The sequence below is a fragment of the Plasmodium chabaudi genome (genome assembly GCF_900002335.3).
Source record: "Plasmodium chabaudi chabaudi strain AS genome assembly, chromosome: 13".
NCBI classification, from domain to species: Eukaryota; Apicomplexa; class Aconoidasida; order Haemosporida; family Plasmodiidae; genus Plasmodium; species Plasmodium chabaudi.
In genome coordinates, this window is record NC_030113.2 from 1,704,927 (window position 1) to 1,722,927 (window position 18,001).

An 18,001-nucleotide genomic window follows, 5' to 3' on the forward strand; every position below is an offset into this window, starting at 1 on the left:
TTAATATGTGTAAGCTTGTGGCGTAGGCTAATTTTAAATTTCCAATATTTTTAAGTTGTACTTTTTTTTTGTCCTAATAACATTTTAATTAACTCCTTTTTGAATATATATATTTTTTTACATGTGTATCTCATGAATGAGAAATATACTTTTCTTTTTTTTAACATGAAAAAAAAAGAATTGTATAAAAATGAAGGAAACAAATAATGATGTTAAGGATTTTGTGTCGGAAATTCGGAAAATTGAAACATGGAAATATATTAATGAAGAGATGAAAACTCTATTTTATTTGAAAAAAATTATTCAAGAAGAAATTATAATGCTAAAATTTACCAACAATGATAAATCAGGTTTAATAAATGAAAATAAAAATGAAAAATTAAAGACAGACGATAAAACACTAAAACCAAAAGATTCAAATATTAATAAAAGTAAATTGTCTCGCTTTCTGAATTCTACCATATCTTATGATAACTATTTTAACTTAAAGAAGCCGCATAAAAAAAATGTGACAACACTGATAAAGAATGATAAATTTGAAAAAAAACAAATAAAAAATAATTTGATAAAGGATGGAATTGAACAAAATGGTTACAATAAACACAATCATAACGAGATAAAAAAGGATTTAATTAATATAGACAATTTTAACAATTTCGAAATAGTTAATGACAATTTAAAAAAGGAATATGCTCCTATAATAATGAAATTAAATAACTATAATATTTCCCTTAATCATAATACAAAAACAATCGAAAACAAAAGTCCTAATTATAGTGAACTTAACAATTATTATACTAACAAAACGTTAGCACATAGTCAAGTCGAAAATGAGCCTATGAAAAGCAATGAAGAAAATTGCTTTGATATTTTTAAAAGGGAAATTTCCAATAGTGATGAAAACGATATTTCTATTTATAAAAGTAGCCCTGAGAAAAATGAAATAAGTCCAAGTGTGAAAAATAAAATATCTTTTAATTTTGATAATGTATCTGAAAATGATGGTGACATTAAAAAAAGAGGAAATGAAAGTGGAATTGGAAATATAGATAGCGATCGTAATAGTGAAGAAAATGGCATGTTAAAAAGTGAAAAAAAAAGTATTTATTATAAATACATGCAAAAAAAGAAAAATGGATTAGATAAAAAAGGGCATATGAGTATTTCACAAAATGAAAATAATGTCCATTCTAATGACACAAAAAATGATGACGATCTAAGTTCTAACATTTGTAGAATACCCCTAATTAATAATCAGATGGACACATATATTTCTAATGACTTAATTTTAAAAAAACAAGCATTCATGAGTATGTCACTATCTCAAAAAAAAATATATTTTGCAGAACATAGTAAAAAAATAAATAGTATAATAAAGAATGAAGTAATTAATGGTATTCCTGATTATTTAAGAGGGTTTGTATGGCAAATATTACTTCAATCATATACATACAAGGATCGAAATTATGTTGAAAAAAGTGAAAATAATAATAAAAATCAGCCAAAAAATAGTAACCAGAGTAATGGATGTGAAAAAGGGTATAAATATTATCTAAGTATAAACAATAAATATGAAAGCTCCATTAAAAAGGATATTAATAGGACATATCCTAAACATATATTATTTAAAAATAATTATGAAAAAGGACAAAAAATATTATTTAATGTTTTAAAAGCATATAGTAATTATAACCAAGATTTAGGATACTGTCAAGGAATGGCTTTTATAGTTGCAACATTTATATTATATATGAATGAAGAAGATTCTTTTTATATGTTAATAGCATTACTAGATAAATATAAATTAAATGATTTATTTTCTTCTAGTATGCCTTTATTAAATGAATATTTATATATATTAGATAAATTATTATTACATTTTTTTCCAAAGATATATAACCATTTAGAAAAAGAAAACGTTCATTCAAGTATGTATGCATCTCAATGGTTTATAACGCTTTTTTCTTATAACATAAATATTTTATATGCAATAAGAATATGGGATTTTTTTTTTATACATAATTATACTTTTCTTTTTAAAGTAGCTCTTGCATTTTTTAAATTACAAGAAGAAGAGATACTAAAGGAATCGTTTGAAGAAATACTAAATAGACTTAAGGTATTATCAAAACATGTTGAATTAGATGTGTTGATTGAAACTGCTTTGGATATAAAAATAAAAAATGGCTTGATTAGCAAAATTGTATCTGAATATAAATCACAAAATGTGGGATTACACTACCAAGGATAAGCAAAAGTGCGAAAAAAGTTAGCTAGCATGAAAAAAAAATTAATTAGTATGAAAACAAAACATGTACTAATTAGATGAAGTGAATTGATGTGAATATATATGCGTCCTTATCATTTCGCATATTGAAAGAGGCCTACTAACTTGTGCATAATGAATGGCACTATCTACTAATACATTTTTGTATCCCTTTCAGAAATCCAAAAAATCATCTGTAAAACTGTCAATTGGTAAGCTGAAGTCTCTTGTGAAAAAAGAAAAAAATTCTACAAAAAAGTTATTAAAATGGGGAAAGATATTTATATATTTATGTAGCTATATGTAACTATTTATGGGCATATGCCATATATCTATTAGTACCGTCAATTTTCCATATGTACTCATTGGCAATGCTGGTATAAAAATTTGGAAGAGTAGAAAAGTTTTTCTTCAGATTTTCATTTTTCTCAAAAATATCTTTTTGATCATTATCTTTTATAAAGCAACATAAATTGAGGATGTTTATGTACAAGTCCCAAACCTGTCTCCAAGAAAATGAAAAAAGAAAAAACAATTTCTTTGGCTTGTCAGTTAAGAATATTTTTCTTAACAAAAGTACAATTGAACTTATGTATATACAAATTTGATAAAACGGTTTAGCAAATACCTCATCCACAAAATTACATTCGGTGAGGATTCCCTTCTGATCATCCTTTTTATATTCAAAAAAATAAAAGTCTTCGTTTATTTTTTGTTTATTTAATTCACTAAAATAAAGTATTTTTAGTTCTGATATATATTTTATATTTGTCATGTCATGTAACAAATTAAATACATTTTTTGTGTCAGGGGATTCTAATAAGATGATGGAATAGATGTTGACAAAAAGACACACCCCTGTAATTATTTCATATTTTTCTTTAATAATATTTTTTATTGTGTCATTGATTTTTGTTTTATTTTCATTTGCATCATTTGATATTTTAAACATAATTAAAAATCTGGTACAACCTTTTTCTCCCTTTAATTTTTTTTTTAAAACATTAAATAAAGGAATATTATTTTTTTCTTTTTCACTTTCTATACTATAATCCGATTTTATATTTATAAATGTGTCTTTTAAATCATTGGTATTAGTATATTCTTTGAATAAAATATTTTTATTTAAGACTGTTGTCATTTCTTCATTTTTTTTTTCTAATACCGCGTCCCTTGCTTTTTCGTTCATTTTTTAAGGCGGGATAGAAAAAACGAAAAGCAAAAAATATCAATCCCAAAATAAATAGAAAGGCGAAAAATAATTTAGTATACATGCTTAACGTTTCTATAAACTATATGACAATAATAAAATTCAATTAAAATTTTTTAAAATTATAACTTAATTTTCACCTAATCCTAATTTGAATTTTTCTTCAAAACTTAATTCATATTTAAAAACTTATTTAACTTTTATTCGAAATAGAGAGAACACACATTTTGTATAGGTATATATACATTGCATATATGTGTGTCTTTTTTTTAGCTCTTATTGCTGAAATGTTTTTTTAATAAATTCGATTTATTTATTAGGGTTAGTAAAGTTTGTGTATTTCAAAAAAAATTAATTAAGTAATAGCTAAGTAAGTAATAGCTAAGTAAGTGAACATAATTGGCTTAAAAAAATATGAACATTGATGTACATACGAAAACGCATTTATTTGCGTATTTATGCATAAAAATGAAAAAAATAAAGAATTGCAAAATATTGCAGTAAAGAAATTAAAGTAATAAAATATTATAGTGACAAACAAAATAATTATTAATAAGTTTAACAGCAAAAAATATAAATTAAACCTATTTTCAAAGCTAACTATAATTGGAGGGAGAGCACAAGCCCCTGTACATAATATAGAAGAATATGCATATGAATATCTGTAGGTGTGATTATTTTTCCCTTTTTCATTTTGAAAAAAAAACATGCATCAAATACAATGCATAAATAACTTTTGAATAAACTATATTTCAATCCTTCTTCTTTTATGCAAACAAAAGGTTGTAATGCATATAGTAGGTATAGGTATGAAAAACAAAATTATATGATCGTTTTTTGATCAATTCTTTCGATCGTATATTTTTTCAATTATCGGAGTTATATATGTATTGTACGTATTTTCATCCATCTTAGACATACGTATTGGCTTTCCCTCATATTTTCGATTAGACATAGTAATGATACTATTATCAACTGAATTTGTATTTTCAAATTCGATAATTACATCACCAGCATTAAAGGGAGTATTCTTTGAATATTCTTGATTTATTAAAACTGCATTTATAATAATACCTTGACTATGAAATCCATCTTTTATATCATCTAATATCGATTCATAATCTTCATCATTAATTGATTCAGGAGATACAATTTCTAAAACTCTTAAATATTTTGTTTGTATATTTTGATCATTCATTTCTTTGAGACCTGGTAAAGGTGGAGGTCCTGGGGGCGCGCCTGGTGGTGCACCTGGGGGAGGTAGTGGTTTATTTCCATATAAGTTTGTACCTACCCCTGAATAATTTGGAAGATTCATATTATCTGTAGCATTGGCAGAACCTGCTATTCCTGCTTGTAAATTGGCGCTAATTGCAGCAAGTAAATTAACATTTTGTTTATTGATTAATAAGCTTGGATTATGCTTGACAGAATTTGTAGAGTAATCATTAGGACGTGATATTTTTATTGCGACACCTTTACATAACATACCATCCATTGTTAAAGCTTTTTCTGTTTCTTCAACAGTTGAAAATTCAACAAAACCATAATTCCCTTTATCTTTAGCAAACCAAACATATAAAACAGGATTTATATTTTCGTTATTACAAAATTTTCTTTTTTTCATTTCATCCCATACTATTTCTTGAAATGCATTTTCAGTTAATCCTAAATGGAGTGGTAAATTTCCAAAATATAATCTTCGTAATTTTCTCGTTGAATTCATAACAGCTGGATCTAATTGATTACTATTGTTATTTGTTTTAGCTACCCATTGAAAACCATCCCAAAAAACATTTGTAGTTTCATGTCCTTCCATATCTGCTAATTTTTTAAAACCTCCTGATCTTCTTATACATTCAGCTTGTAATCTTCTTCTTCTTCTTTCTCTAGATCTTGACCTTTCATGAGATGATGATATATTTCTATTTAGTCTAGGCCTTCTTTTCCTTCGTCCATCTCGGTCGCGATCGCGGTCCCTGTCTCTATCTCGGTCCCGTCGGCTATGCCTTCCCCGACTATTATCTCGTTCGATACTTCTCCGACTTTCTCTTCTTTCTCTACTACGTCTTCTTCTTCTTCTATGTTCATCAGAACTACTATGGTTCGATTTTTCTGAACTGGATTCATCTGAATTTTCATTGCTCTCCGATTTTGCATCACTTCTTTTTTTTCGTCGTCTATCACTTTTAGATTCATCGTCATTATTTGCATTCGATGAGTTTCTTCGATCCGATCTTGACCGGCTCCTCTTTCGGGAGTTGTCCCTTCTTGAATGGCTGCAATTGTAAGAAGAAGAAGTAAACAATGAATGAGAAAGTGTAAAAAAAATCGAGATAAATAAGTAAAGAAAAGCAAAGCAAAACTGTGTAACTACTTTGATGCATTAGCAATTATCCACATATGGAAATGCTTATGATTTAACATAAGTATAACCACAAATTGTGGGTAATAATTGTAAACACACGAACATATATATATGCATATTTTTTGATGAATCATAGTTATTTAAATAGAAAAATGATAATATTTTATATTGTTAGTATATGGAATTTAAAATGAATGTTTTGTACCGTCTTATGTGTGATCTGTGCTTGCGATCCCTTTCGTCATGACTTTCTTCAGATTTACTTTTAACTTCGTTATGATCATTTTCATTTGATTCCATGATTTAATTTATCAAGCCAAAAAAAGTAAAGAAAAAAAGAAGGGAAAAAAGAATACGCAATTACTTAAAAAATAAAATTAACGTACTGAATATATAACAATAATATTCAATGAATTAGTAACATTTTCTTGTCATCCCAAATTAGTAAAACAATGATTAATATAAAAAAATTGGATAATATAAATAAAAATATATAAGTAATTTCTATTGACTTAATGTTTCAAACAATTTCCCCTTATCATTATTTAAAAGTCCTGTTTTTCTAATTTATTTATTTATTCATTTGTATACTTACAAAAATTAGTAAGCAATATAAAAAATTATTTTATATATATTATTATCATCCTATAATATGTTCATGATTGCCCATATAATTTATTTTTCTGTTTCCATTTTTTGTTACTTTTATTATATCATTTATTCTATACAATTATTATTATTATATTATATTACCATTTTGTTTATATTATTACAATTCATGTTTTTAAAAAAAAATATTTTATATATATACTCCTTTATTTGGCTAGCTATCATACACAGCTTAAGTATTTAGCAAGCATATATAGGGCATACCAAAGGATGTATAAATTTAAAGTAGTATGAAAATTGTTAAATATATAAGATATAATTTTTAAAGGTATTAGGAATTTAAAAAATGTTAATCCAAAAAAAAATATGAATTATTATAGGGAAAATATGTATTTTCCATAAAATGCCGAATAGGGGAAAAAAAAAATAAAAATAAGAATATGCTATGGTAAAACAAAGCAAAAAAAATTATATAGGACATGATAAAAAACTAATAAATAAAAGAGTTGATAATATATATATAGTAAGAAATCAAATTATTTATTGTTTTAAAAAAGGTAACAAAAATAATTGATTATATATTAAGAAATGAATAGGGGTAAGGTTTCCTTTTCATAAATGCTGTTTTTTTCTATAACACAATTTTCGCGAACTATACAATCGATCAGCTTAAAAAGGGAAAAAAGAAAATACACATATGTTGTAACGAATTATTTCATAGTAAATACTTTTCTTACTTATTTGTACACTCACCTTACAGTTCTCTTCAATAACAACATGGTTGCAAATGATTGAGTTTTGGATTTGGCAACCTTCGTTAATGGTTATATTGTCCATACAAATTGATCGATTTATATTTGAATTTTTTTTTATTTTCACATTTTTACCTATATATATAAAAAAAAATAGACTTGTATGTTCATAATATATAGGGCAATGGGACTATATAATAAAAAATTAGTAAGCATACCAAGGACTGATTTTTTCAAACTGATACTTTCCTCATGCTCGAATCCGCTTCCAATTATGCAATCTTTATACTGCATTGAAAATGGGCGAAAAAATGTGTGAAAGCAAATACATTTTTTAAAGGTGGTATATGTATCGGTGTTGAAAATATTTTTTATTTTTTCATTTCAATTGCATACGGATTGAACTTTATCACTAGGGAGGAAAAAAAAGTATGGGGGTACGACGTCCTTTAATTGTTCGTGTCGAGTCACGCAAAACTGCGAAGTAAAAAATGAAATAAGCGAATTGCATATCATATATGAATATTGAAAAAGATAGCTATTTTGTTAAATCAAAACTTTTGCATAATTTATTAAACATACCAATAAGTTTGCCTTAAAGAAATTGGGAATATTATTAATTCGCTGACAAAAGCCATTCATTTTTGGTTGGACATAGCAAACAACATTTTCAACATTTTCGTGCTACAAAAGTGTGGGAGGGAAAATAATAAAATAAAGATAACATAATTTTGATATAATCATATAGACAAATGCATATTCACAAAATTGACAAGGCATACCACATTGGTCGTTCCGTTTGTATTAATTTCATTTCCAGGATTTTCATTTTGGGACTGGTCAGCAGAGTATTCACTAATTAGTGTCTTGTACATGTTGAACTTGAACTCGGATTTGTTATAATATTCTAATTTAAAAAATAAAATAATAATGAAATAAAAAATGTATAGCCATCGTTCTGTAAAAATTCTTAAATTGTGTGGTGACAAAATAGGAACCCACAAAATGAATGCATATATGTACATGTCCTTACCCCCAATTTTTTCCATATTCTGAATGTTTACTAAGTATGGGATTAAATCATACTAAAAAAGGGAAGGAAAGAAAAAGAGAAAATAATAATATAGAACTACTAACATGGGAATAAACATAATATGGCATGTGTATTTTTGTTCTTTTCTAACTACCTTAATACTAGAAAAGTTTTTTTTTTTTTCAATTATATCTAATACATAATTTTTAAAAATATATACATGGCTATCTACCAAGTCTGTTTTTAATATAAATTTTTTATGACGTAATAAATTTATTTTTGGAATTTTTAATTTCCCATCTTGTTTCATAGTTACTGCATCAGCTATACTCACAACCTTACTATTTTTGTCAATGCATACCCATACATTATTTTCTAAATTTAAATATTCTTCATTCATTTCTTTTTTTTTTTTATTATTATTATTGACATCATTTTCTTCGAGTAGTAACATAGCACATAAGGCATTCTCCCCCCGAAATAAATCTATCAAAAAATATTAAATAAAATATATTTGTATTTATTATACATGTGTAATTATATACAAGTTTTATATAATTGAAATTGTTTATAAATATAAGTTATACTTGCTAAGGAATGGAAATCGACGAAGCCAAGGATATCCGTATTAACAACTATAAAGTCAGACTGCAAAAAAAGTTATAATAAAGATGAATTGAATATATAGCTCTAAAGGATATCAAAAATGAAAACTATATGTTGTAAATCTTTTTTATGGTACTTTGATTTTATCTCTTATATGAAGCAACGACTGAATAGATCCTATTTCTTCATTAGCATCGGTAGTATATGGCTCTATATCTATACAGTAACTATTTTTATTTTTTTTATCATCCGATTTATAATTATCAGGAAATTCTTCATTGATATATTTTACCATATCATCATAATATTTGTTATTAACAACAATTGTAATATATTTAAGTTTCTGTTCTATTATATTTTTAACTATATAATAAATCATACACCTATTACTCACTTTTAGTAAACCCTTACATGTACTTTCACTTAATTCAGAAGAAAATCCATTCTCATCATTTGTTAATATTACAACTTGAAATTCAACGAAGCCCCCAGAAGGCGCTCTCGATTGGTTTACACTTGTCATAGGAATTTATTAATTATGTATGAATATATAGGAAGGGGAAAAATGGAAAAATGAATATACTGATTAGTAAGAAAAAAAACAAAAAACATATACAATAAGCAATGATAAAACTAGGAATTTTAATTCGTTATACTTCAAAAAATGAAAAAATAAAATTATAAAAAATGTTGAAAAATTTGGGAAAAATAAAACCGAGTAAGCATTTTATAAATTAATAAATAATGCAGGTGAATGAAAAAATTTTGTGAAAAAAATACAACGTGTTACCATAAATTATGTATGCAGAAAATATGTTATTATTAGATTGTTATTCATTTTTTGAGGGTTTACACTTTTTAAGCAACATTTCCATTCTTAGCTTTTTCTATGTAAAAAAATTTGTTTATTTAAAAGGCCGAGTTAGCAAGCTCAGTAACGAACAGCATCACTACTCACTACTCACTACATCATTATATGCAACATGATGAGCATATACTCCTTATATATCCCTTTGTTTACAAACCCTTTTGACAAAAATTATAAATTAATACAAATTATGTTTTAACATCGTTTTTTATAATAATATATGAAAAAAGAAAAAAATACATAGCTTTCATGTATATGTCAAGTTTGTAGTAATTCATAGAATCAATTCCAATGCGATTTTTACTAAAAAAAAAGTTTGCTTGCTTATCTTGCCAGCCCTTAAATAATAACTTATTTTAAGCATGACAATACAACAAACTCATTTCAATGACATATACACAAACATGAACACAAATGAAACCATAGACAGTGTTGATACTTTTAATAATAAAATAAATAATTTATAAAAATTGAATGTATCCATACTTTCTTTTTTATAACTTCCATTTTGATTATTATTATTTTCATAATTTTTTTCAAATACATGTTGCTGATTGTGGTTATCTAATATTTTTTTTATATTTCTTTTTGTGATTATATTGTTATACATTTCTTGGCTCATACTTTCATCGACTTTTGTACTTGCTACCTCTACACATTCATTTAGTTTTCTACTATTATTACTATTATATGGGTAGACAATGTTACTTATACTATTGCCCTCAATATAGCTAGCTTTTTTATTGTAATAGTCAATAGCTATATCATATGCATTTTTTAAATCATTTTTAAACTCTGTTAATTCTTTTGGTGTTTTATTATGTTCTCTATTTATAAATTCATTTTCTATACTATCTTTCAAATATAGATCTTCAGATAAATTTAGTTGGTGAAATTGTTTTTCACATGGGTCTCTACTATTTTCGTTATTCAAAATGTTATTATTATAAATATTTTTATCGCTCTCTCGATTGTCTACAAGTGTATTCCCTTTATAACTATCAAATATAGAATTTTGGCTAAATTCGTGTGTGAGTTTTTCACTATGGTTTTCTACGTTCTCCTCTTCATTTATGTTGTCGTCCCTTTCCCGACAAGAGACTGGACTTAGTATGCTCTTCAACTTTTTAAAAGTGCTTTCTCCTAAATTTCCAACACCCTTAATAGTATTAAAAAATGTATCATCATTTATGTATTTGTGGAAGTATATATTGTCTACTATAAGAGAAAAACTGGAATCAACGAAACTTTTTTGTATTGCATTCTCTTGAATAAATTTATTATAAATATAATGTAAAATAATTAAATCATATTTTTCATTATCTATTTCTTCTGATGTATAATTTTTATAGATATCTATATATTTTTTTTTTCGTTTTAGAAATAATTTTTCATATGTCTCATTAAAAGCATTTTTATCAATCTTCTTTTCTACTATCTTTACTATTTTTTTTTTGTCTAAATTTAATATACATAATGTATATAAAAGTTCAATTAAATGAATTGTATTTATTTTTTCAAAATTATTACAACAATCTTCAATTAAATTTGTAAATAATATTCTTTCAAATGAGTTTAAAGGGAATTCATAATTATTATTTCTATCATATATATTATAATATTCTTTTAATTTTTTTTTTTTCTCATTAAATTTTTTAGGGTATTTACTTTTATACGTATTACTGCTATTTTCAGTCCCACTTTTACAATCATTTGATTTGTTTATTCCAAAAAAGTTTTTATTATTTTCTAATTCACTCTTTAAATTATGATTTACATTATTATGTATGTTTACTTTTAGATGGTTATTCCATTTGTTGTCTACATTATTTGCATTACTGCTTCTTGCGTCCCTATCACAATTTGGTGGGTATCCATTTCGTGCACCATTATCAGCATGAACCAGTTTAGAAGCATAACCTGTTTGTTCTTCTTCATGTATAAGATATGGATTCTTAACATTTGTAGATATATTTGAACTGTTAAATCGAGAATTGTGAATATTTGAATTTTTTACATTACCCAGATTTTGTGATTTATTTTCTACACTTAAGCTTCGAACAGTTTTCCTATTATCATTATTTACATCTGAAAATGGATGATAACTATTTGTAGAGGCATTTATGTTCTCTCCTACATCACAAGATGTTTCGTCTACTATTCGTTGCTCATAATGCAAAAAACTGTATGCCAATATTTTAAAAATAATAGAATTACATATAGGCTTTTTGTAAAAATAATGAGGAAATAATTTTTTTTTTTCATAATATTCATAAATTATTAATTCATATTGTTTATATTCATTAATGGTATCATTTGATAAATTTGTTGTTATTGCATTTTCTTGATTTATTTCTTTATTTCTTTTTAGGTTGTGAAAATAATTTTTTATAACTAAAACCTTTTGACAACTAAAACAGCATGATATAGTTATAAATTCACTTAAGGGAATATAATGTAAAATATTAATAACATATTCACTTAAATCTTTTAGGAAACCTGCACAGGGTACTTCAATAATACATAAAGACCAAGAAATATTAACAAGCAATACACTTTTATTCATTTTTTTAATATTATTTCTAAAATAATTTAAAATTTTATTAAAAAAAATTGGATATTCATTATTTTTTATATTTAAATTTGCTAAGGCACATAATATATTAGTACACATATATATATTTAATTTCTCTATTTGATCATAAAAATATGTAATTATTTTATCAATGTTTTTTTTATGATTTACATTTATAAATCTTTCATCATGTATTGAACTAATATGTAATAAATGTAAATACATACATAAGTTCTCATTATTATTATTGTCTAAATATATTACTGTATTATTATTTAAATAATTTTTACAATCTTCAATCTCTATTATTCTACAATATTTAAAAATATATGTAACACAAAAAATTAACTCCTTTTCCACAACCATAGACTCAGATTCTTTATATAATATTCGCAACAAATCGATATACATAAAATTTTTTTTTAGTACACACAAGCACCAAGCTATTTTGTAGATATCACCAAGGCTTATTATTTTCATATTTTCATCAAGATAGAAGCAGTTTGTTTTTTCTATACTTTTATTTTTATTTCCACTGTCTGTTTCACCATTTATATTGTTAGTCCTCTCGATTTGAGTCCTATCTTTTGGCTCGTTTTTGCTCCTAATTATTCGCTTATTATAAAAAGTAAAAAACGGTGTTGTATCATCCTTGTCATTAGACATTTCTTTATTTTGATTTAATTCACTTTTTCTTTTTTCGTCAATATTCGTTTCTTCTTTACTATTATCTGTGATAGTGTCACTAACTAAATTTTCATTTTTTTTTATTTGTATATAGTAATATTTATTTTCATTATTGTTTAACTTTTTTTCTTTTAGTAAGCATGTCTTTAAATTTAAGCAATATAAAAATTTATTTAAAAGTTTGATTAATACATCATCACTAAGCTCGTTTTTTGTTGAATTATTATTTATATTAAAATTTAAAAAATATAAAGCTAAGGCTAATAAGATGTTCATATTTTTAATAGTTATAGGAATATTATTAATTGAATCACTAATATATTTATAATAATCTTCATAATTATTTATGTTACTTAATTCATTTACTCGATTTTTTTCATCTCTTATCTTTTTTGTATTCATTATATTTATATTTTCACTAGGAGGCATTATATATTTTTTATTTTTTAATTTATTGTCTATACCTACTGTATTATTATTAACACTCAATAGTCTGCTTTTTTCTATTTTATTATTAAATATGTTACTTAACTTATTTTCAGAGAAATATAATGGGCTTATATTTTTTCCATCCCTATTTGATAAATTTGCTCTGTCTATAAAATTTATATTTTCTATATTTTTTTTACCGTCATTTTCAAAATTGGATCCCTTTAAAACGGGATCCACATTATTGTTATATTCATACTTGCCGATGTAGTGATTTTGCATGTTTTTATCATAAAACTCGCAATTATTATTTCCCTTATTTATGTATATCTTCGCACTATTCACATTCGATGTACCCACATTGTAATCGGCATTTAAATGGTTATTATTATTAGCGTACTTGATTGATGGATCAGCGTAATTGTTGTTTATATCACGTTTTACATTTCCAGACAAAACTAAATTATCGCCATATTTTTTATTCATATTTATTATGTTTAATTTATTTTCGGAACAATTTGGGGGTACATTTATTCCGAACTCATTTGGCATTCCTTTTTTATATAAATCGTTCATATTTTTTAATTTATCTTTGTCTCCATATACATTACTTTTGTTATGAGTAGAATTTTGTGCAAAATAATTTATTGCTTGATCAGGTGGAAAATGCATTTCTTTTTTTGATGATGTATCATTATATATTATAGCATCATCTATATTGTTTGGTTTAAAAGTATTTCCGATCGAATATTTTTTTAAATTATTATTGTCAAATTTTTCATTAGCAGAAATGTTGGCAACATTAGGGGCGCCACATCCGGGTATACTTTTGTCATTATAAATTATATTGTCTAACTTTTGTTGATTATTTATTTGACTACTAGAATAAGGTACAGTATTACCCTTATGTGTATATCGAATAGAATTATTTGCATTTTTTATTAACAGTTCATCATTCATATCATGTTTTTTTACAGTGATAAAAGTTTCATTTTCATAATTTAAGGGAGAATCTATAATTTTGCTTGAATCTGAATAAGTTGACTTTAAGAAGCTTATATCAATTTCGCTATTATTCATATAGTCTATATTGCTTGTATTTTCTGTATACCCTAACTTTTCTTTTAAAAAATTAAAATTGGAATCACTACTGTTATTTATTTTATATCCATCCTTTTCAAAAGTTCCCAAGTAGCTATTATCATTTTTTACGCTTACATTTTTGAGACTATCATTATTGTTCTTGTTAATATTTATCCCATTTCCGATGTTAAATATATTAACACTATTCATTAATTCAAGTTCGTTGTATTTATTTTTTGCACTTTTATAAAACGAATTAAAAAAAGTGTTATGCTTGTATTTATCTATATTTAATTTGCTTTTTAGTGGTGGCTGTTTTAGATTTGTTGAAACACTTGATTTTTTTTTCAAGTCTTTCTTAACTGATAAATCATTTTTTAATATACTATTACGTTTACTTAGGTAGTGAACATAATCTTTATTTCTCTGCATTAAATTTCGTTTATTACTATTATTATTGCCGCTATTACTTTTAGATTGACAGTTTTCCATATAATATTTACTCTCCCTATTGTTATAATAATATTTGTTATCTTGAACTATGGTATTATTATTGCTATATGTATCATCTCTTTTATTTAATAAAGAGGTTCCGGTTTTTATATTATTTACAACATTGTTTTTTTCCATCTCAATTTCTGTATATGGCTTAGCTATTCCATATTTATATTTTCCCAAATTGTCATTTACAACATTATTATCATTGATAACGCTGTTTACAGTATTGTATCTGCTTATTAGAAGGTCAACGGTGCTACTATTATCTTGGTTTTTCATTTGTAAATTTTTAAGCCCGTCTTTTTCGTATTTTATAAAATCAGTTTTTGCATAATAATTATTTGTTTGTTCTTCCTTCAGCGAGTTTAAGCGAGTAAATTCAGTTAAATTTCTAGAATTGGATCTGCCTATTATATTAATTGTGTTATTTGGTTTTTGTGTTAAATTGGTATATGGGAGTTTATTTTCATCATTTTTACAATTAGAATAATTTACATTCATAACATTATTAACTATATCAGAATAGAGTGATGTCTTATTTATGGTATCATAGTATGATCTTCCCTTTTCTTCATAACCTGAATAATTATTACTTGTACTTTTAAAATAATTTAATTTATCATTACGTGGGATATAACTATTTCCGTTACTAGCCCCTGCATAATCTAATGTATTATCTATATTTTTGTTATTGTCGTAATATTCATTTTTACTATTTAAATTATAATCCACTTTATTTATTCCCTTAAAGTCTAAACTTAATTTGCTTCTTAAATATTTTTCTGCTATTTCTTCAGCAGAGCTGTTTTTTGACGTGCTTATATTTTCATAATTGTTCAAAAAATTGTTGGATTTTTTACTGTTTTCGTTATTGTTTAATATTCCATTACTGTCGTTTCTGTAATTCATTTTTCTGCCACTGTTAATTTTTCATAAGTATTGCATAAATAGATAGGCAAATGAATAAATAAATTGGTGAATAAACTAACGAATAATAACTGAATAAACGAGGGAATAATATATACATACGTATAATTCAGATACATACAATTTATGTCACGTCGTGATTATGTGTGCAAATATATATATTCATAAACATGTTAATCAAATAGACTTAATTTTCGAGAAATTAAAGTATTCCCCATTTTAAAGAAAAAAAAACGAAAATATTTCGTTTTTTCATAGATTCTTTTTACATACATACAAAATTATTTATTTTCTTCATAAAATATTATACAAATATAATGTATATTCAGTTTTATGTTTTTGTAGAATCAAATAATCATATCAGTTATTCATTTTATCGCAATTAATATAATATATCTGACGTACATAATTTAGCTCATGTCTCTTTATTATTATGTTACTCTTTATAGAAATTATAATCTTTACATATTTATGAAGTTTTTGTATACATACATGGGTAAAATATTTTCTTATATTTATATTTTATGTTAATAAACATTAAAAAAGTATAAAGTCCATATTTTTAAATAAAATTCTTGTCTATCATTATGATGTCGCATATTTGAAAATAACTCTAAATAATTATAAAGCATTTATAAAATAATTTAAAAAATAACGATAAATATATCATATAATATTTTTAAAATGCTTCATTAGTTATAATTAATATGCAACATGTAAAAAAAATATATCGAAATTTATATTCCATGTCCATAAAAAAATATATCTTTTGGAAATTTTAACTATTATTATTAACATCGAAATGTAAAATTATGTGTGTATGCATAAATTTAGCTATTTAACCTTAACAGGCAATGTAAAAACCTATTTTTGTATGCACATGATAGAAAATATAAGAATATTTTTTTTTTTTTGGAGGGGGTTTTCAAGAAATATTAAATGTTGTAAAAATATATATAAATAAATATGCGTGCGAAAATAAGCACACAACATATTTTGGGCCCGAAAGAAATATTTATAAGAACCAAATTTTGAATGCAAAAACTGGTACATATGCAATCATAAAATACAGAGAAATATATTCTTTTAATATTTGCTCCATGACATACAGCTTTTAATACGGTTCCACACATGCTTAATTTGAATTGTTAATTTTTATGTTTTTATTAATATTTAAAAAATTTTATACGAGAAATTCATGATTTATTCTCGAAATTATAAAAAAAATCCTGATCTTTGTAAATAACCATATGCTTTTCATGTAATATTGTTGCACTTGATATAAATAAATATACATAACACCAACACACATTTATATCGTAGACGTTGGCAAGTATGTGATAAATCTTAAAAGCTTAATTATTTGCCTTACCAAATGGGAAAATATTTATCATTATTTTTCTTATTTTGTAAATTATTTTAATGTTATTTTAAAAATTATAAATAAAATAATTACTTTTTACCATCTATAGACCTTTTGATTCAAAATAAGTATAACCCACACAAAAAAAGCATAAATATACGTATGTGCATACACATTTCCAATAATTCATTCCGCTAAATTCTATCTATAAATTCAAATTTATATATAAAACAAAAATTACGATTTTATGTTTGGTAATATATATTTTTTTAAAAGGGATACCTTAAGCGAATTGCACAAACTATTTACAAAATTCGTGTGATTCTTGTGTAAGAAAGAAAAAACATTAACGGATTTTTGTCGCTCTTTCATAATTTATTATGCATATATTTTTATATATATATTTATCCAAATTTATCACGCTTTCGTTTTTCTTCTCTATGCCAGAAAAGCATCCGTATAAATAAAGCTTATAAATTAAATATATTTTTTTCATTATATTTCATTTTTAAATTAAAAAATTAATACAATTCTAATCATAAAACTTACATAAAATAATGGAAAAAGAAAGAGAAAAAAAAAATAACACAAAACTTTAGGCGTATTACCCTATTTTTTCTCCCACACATCATTTTATATAAGCTTTATGAAATAAAGGGTATAGAAGAAATAAAAAATTAAAATTAATTCAGAAAAAATATTTAAGTACATCAAAATATAACAAATG

At 24.4% G+C, this 18,001-nt stretch overlaps 5 protein-coding genes across 5 annotated transcripts; 1 reads left to right on the forward strand and 4 right to left on the reverse strand.

The window, feature by feature from the left end:
• Window positions 1–190: 190 nt before the first annotated feature.
• On the forward strand, window positions 191–2,251 carry PCHAS_1345900 (GTPase-activating protein, putative; the record flags this gene model as incomplete). The annotated part of the gene is made up of 1 exon (XM_016799359.1): window positions 191–2,251. The coding sequence occupies one exon, from the start codon at window positions 191–193 to the stop codon at window positions 2,249–2,251; it is 2,061 nt and encodes a 686-aa protein (XP_016654660.1).
• A 189-nt stretch (window positions 2,252–2,440) lies between these two features.
• Window positions 2,441–3,455, reverse strand: PCHAS_1346000 (conserved Plasmodium protein, unknown function; the record flags this gene model as incomplete). The annotated part of the gene is made up of 3 exons (XM_016799360.1): window positions 2,441–2,514; window positions 2,609–2,768; window positions 2,895–3,455. 3 exons carry the CDS (start codon window positions 3,453–3,455, stop codon window positions 2,441–2,443), a joined length of 795 nt encoding a protein of 264 aa, XP_016654661.1.
• Window positions 3,456–4,317: 862 nt separating this feature from the next.
• PCHAS_1346100 (RNA-binding protein, putative) lies at window positions 4,318–6,144 on the reverse strand (the record flags this gene model as incomplete). The annotated part of the gene is made up of 2 exons (XM_016799361.1): window positions 4,318–5,755; window positions 6,050–6,144. 2 exons carry the CDS (start codon window positions 6,142–6,144, stop codon window positions 4,318–4,320), a joined length of 1,533 nt encoding a protein of 510 aa, XP_016654662.1.
• An 890-nt stretch (window positions 6,145–7,034) lies between these two features.
• Window positions 7,035–9,367, reverse strand: PCHAS_1346200 (translation initiation factor eIF-2B subunit gamma, putative; the record flags this gene model as incomplete). Its single annotated transcript, XM_016799363.1, has 10 exons — window positions 7,035–7,121; window positions 7,207–7,340; window positions 7,424–7,493; window positions 7,602–7,682; window positions 7,788–7,889; window positions 7,988–8,112; window positions 8,239–8,290; window positions 8,393–8,724; window positions 8,826–8,886; window positions 8,981–9,367. The coding sequence occupies 10 exons, from the start codon at window positions 9,365–9,367 to the stop codon at window positions 7,035–7,037; spliced, it is 1,431 nt and encodes a 476-aa protein (XP_016654663.1).
• Window positions 9,368–10,091: 724 nt separating this feature from the next.
• Window positions 10,092–15,893, reverse strand: PCHAS_1346300 (conserved Plasmodium protein, unknown function; the record flags this gene model as incomplete). Its single annotated transcript, XM_016799364.1, has 1 exon — window positions 10,092–15,893. The coding sequence occupies one exon, from the start codon at window positions 15,891–15,893 to the stop codon at window positions 10,092–10,094; it is 5,802 nt and encodes a 1,933-aa protein (XP_016654664.1).
• Between the last annotated feature and the right edge of the window lie 2,108 nt (window positions 15,894–18,001).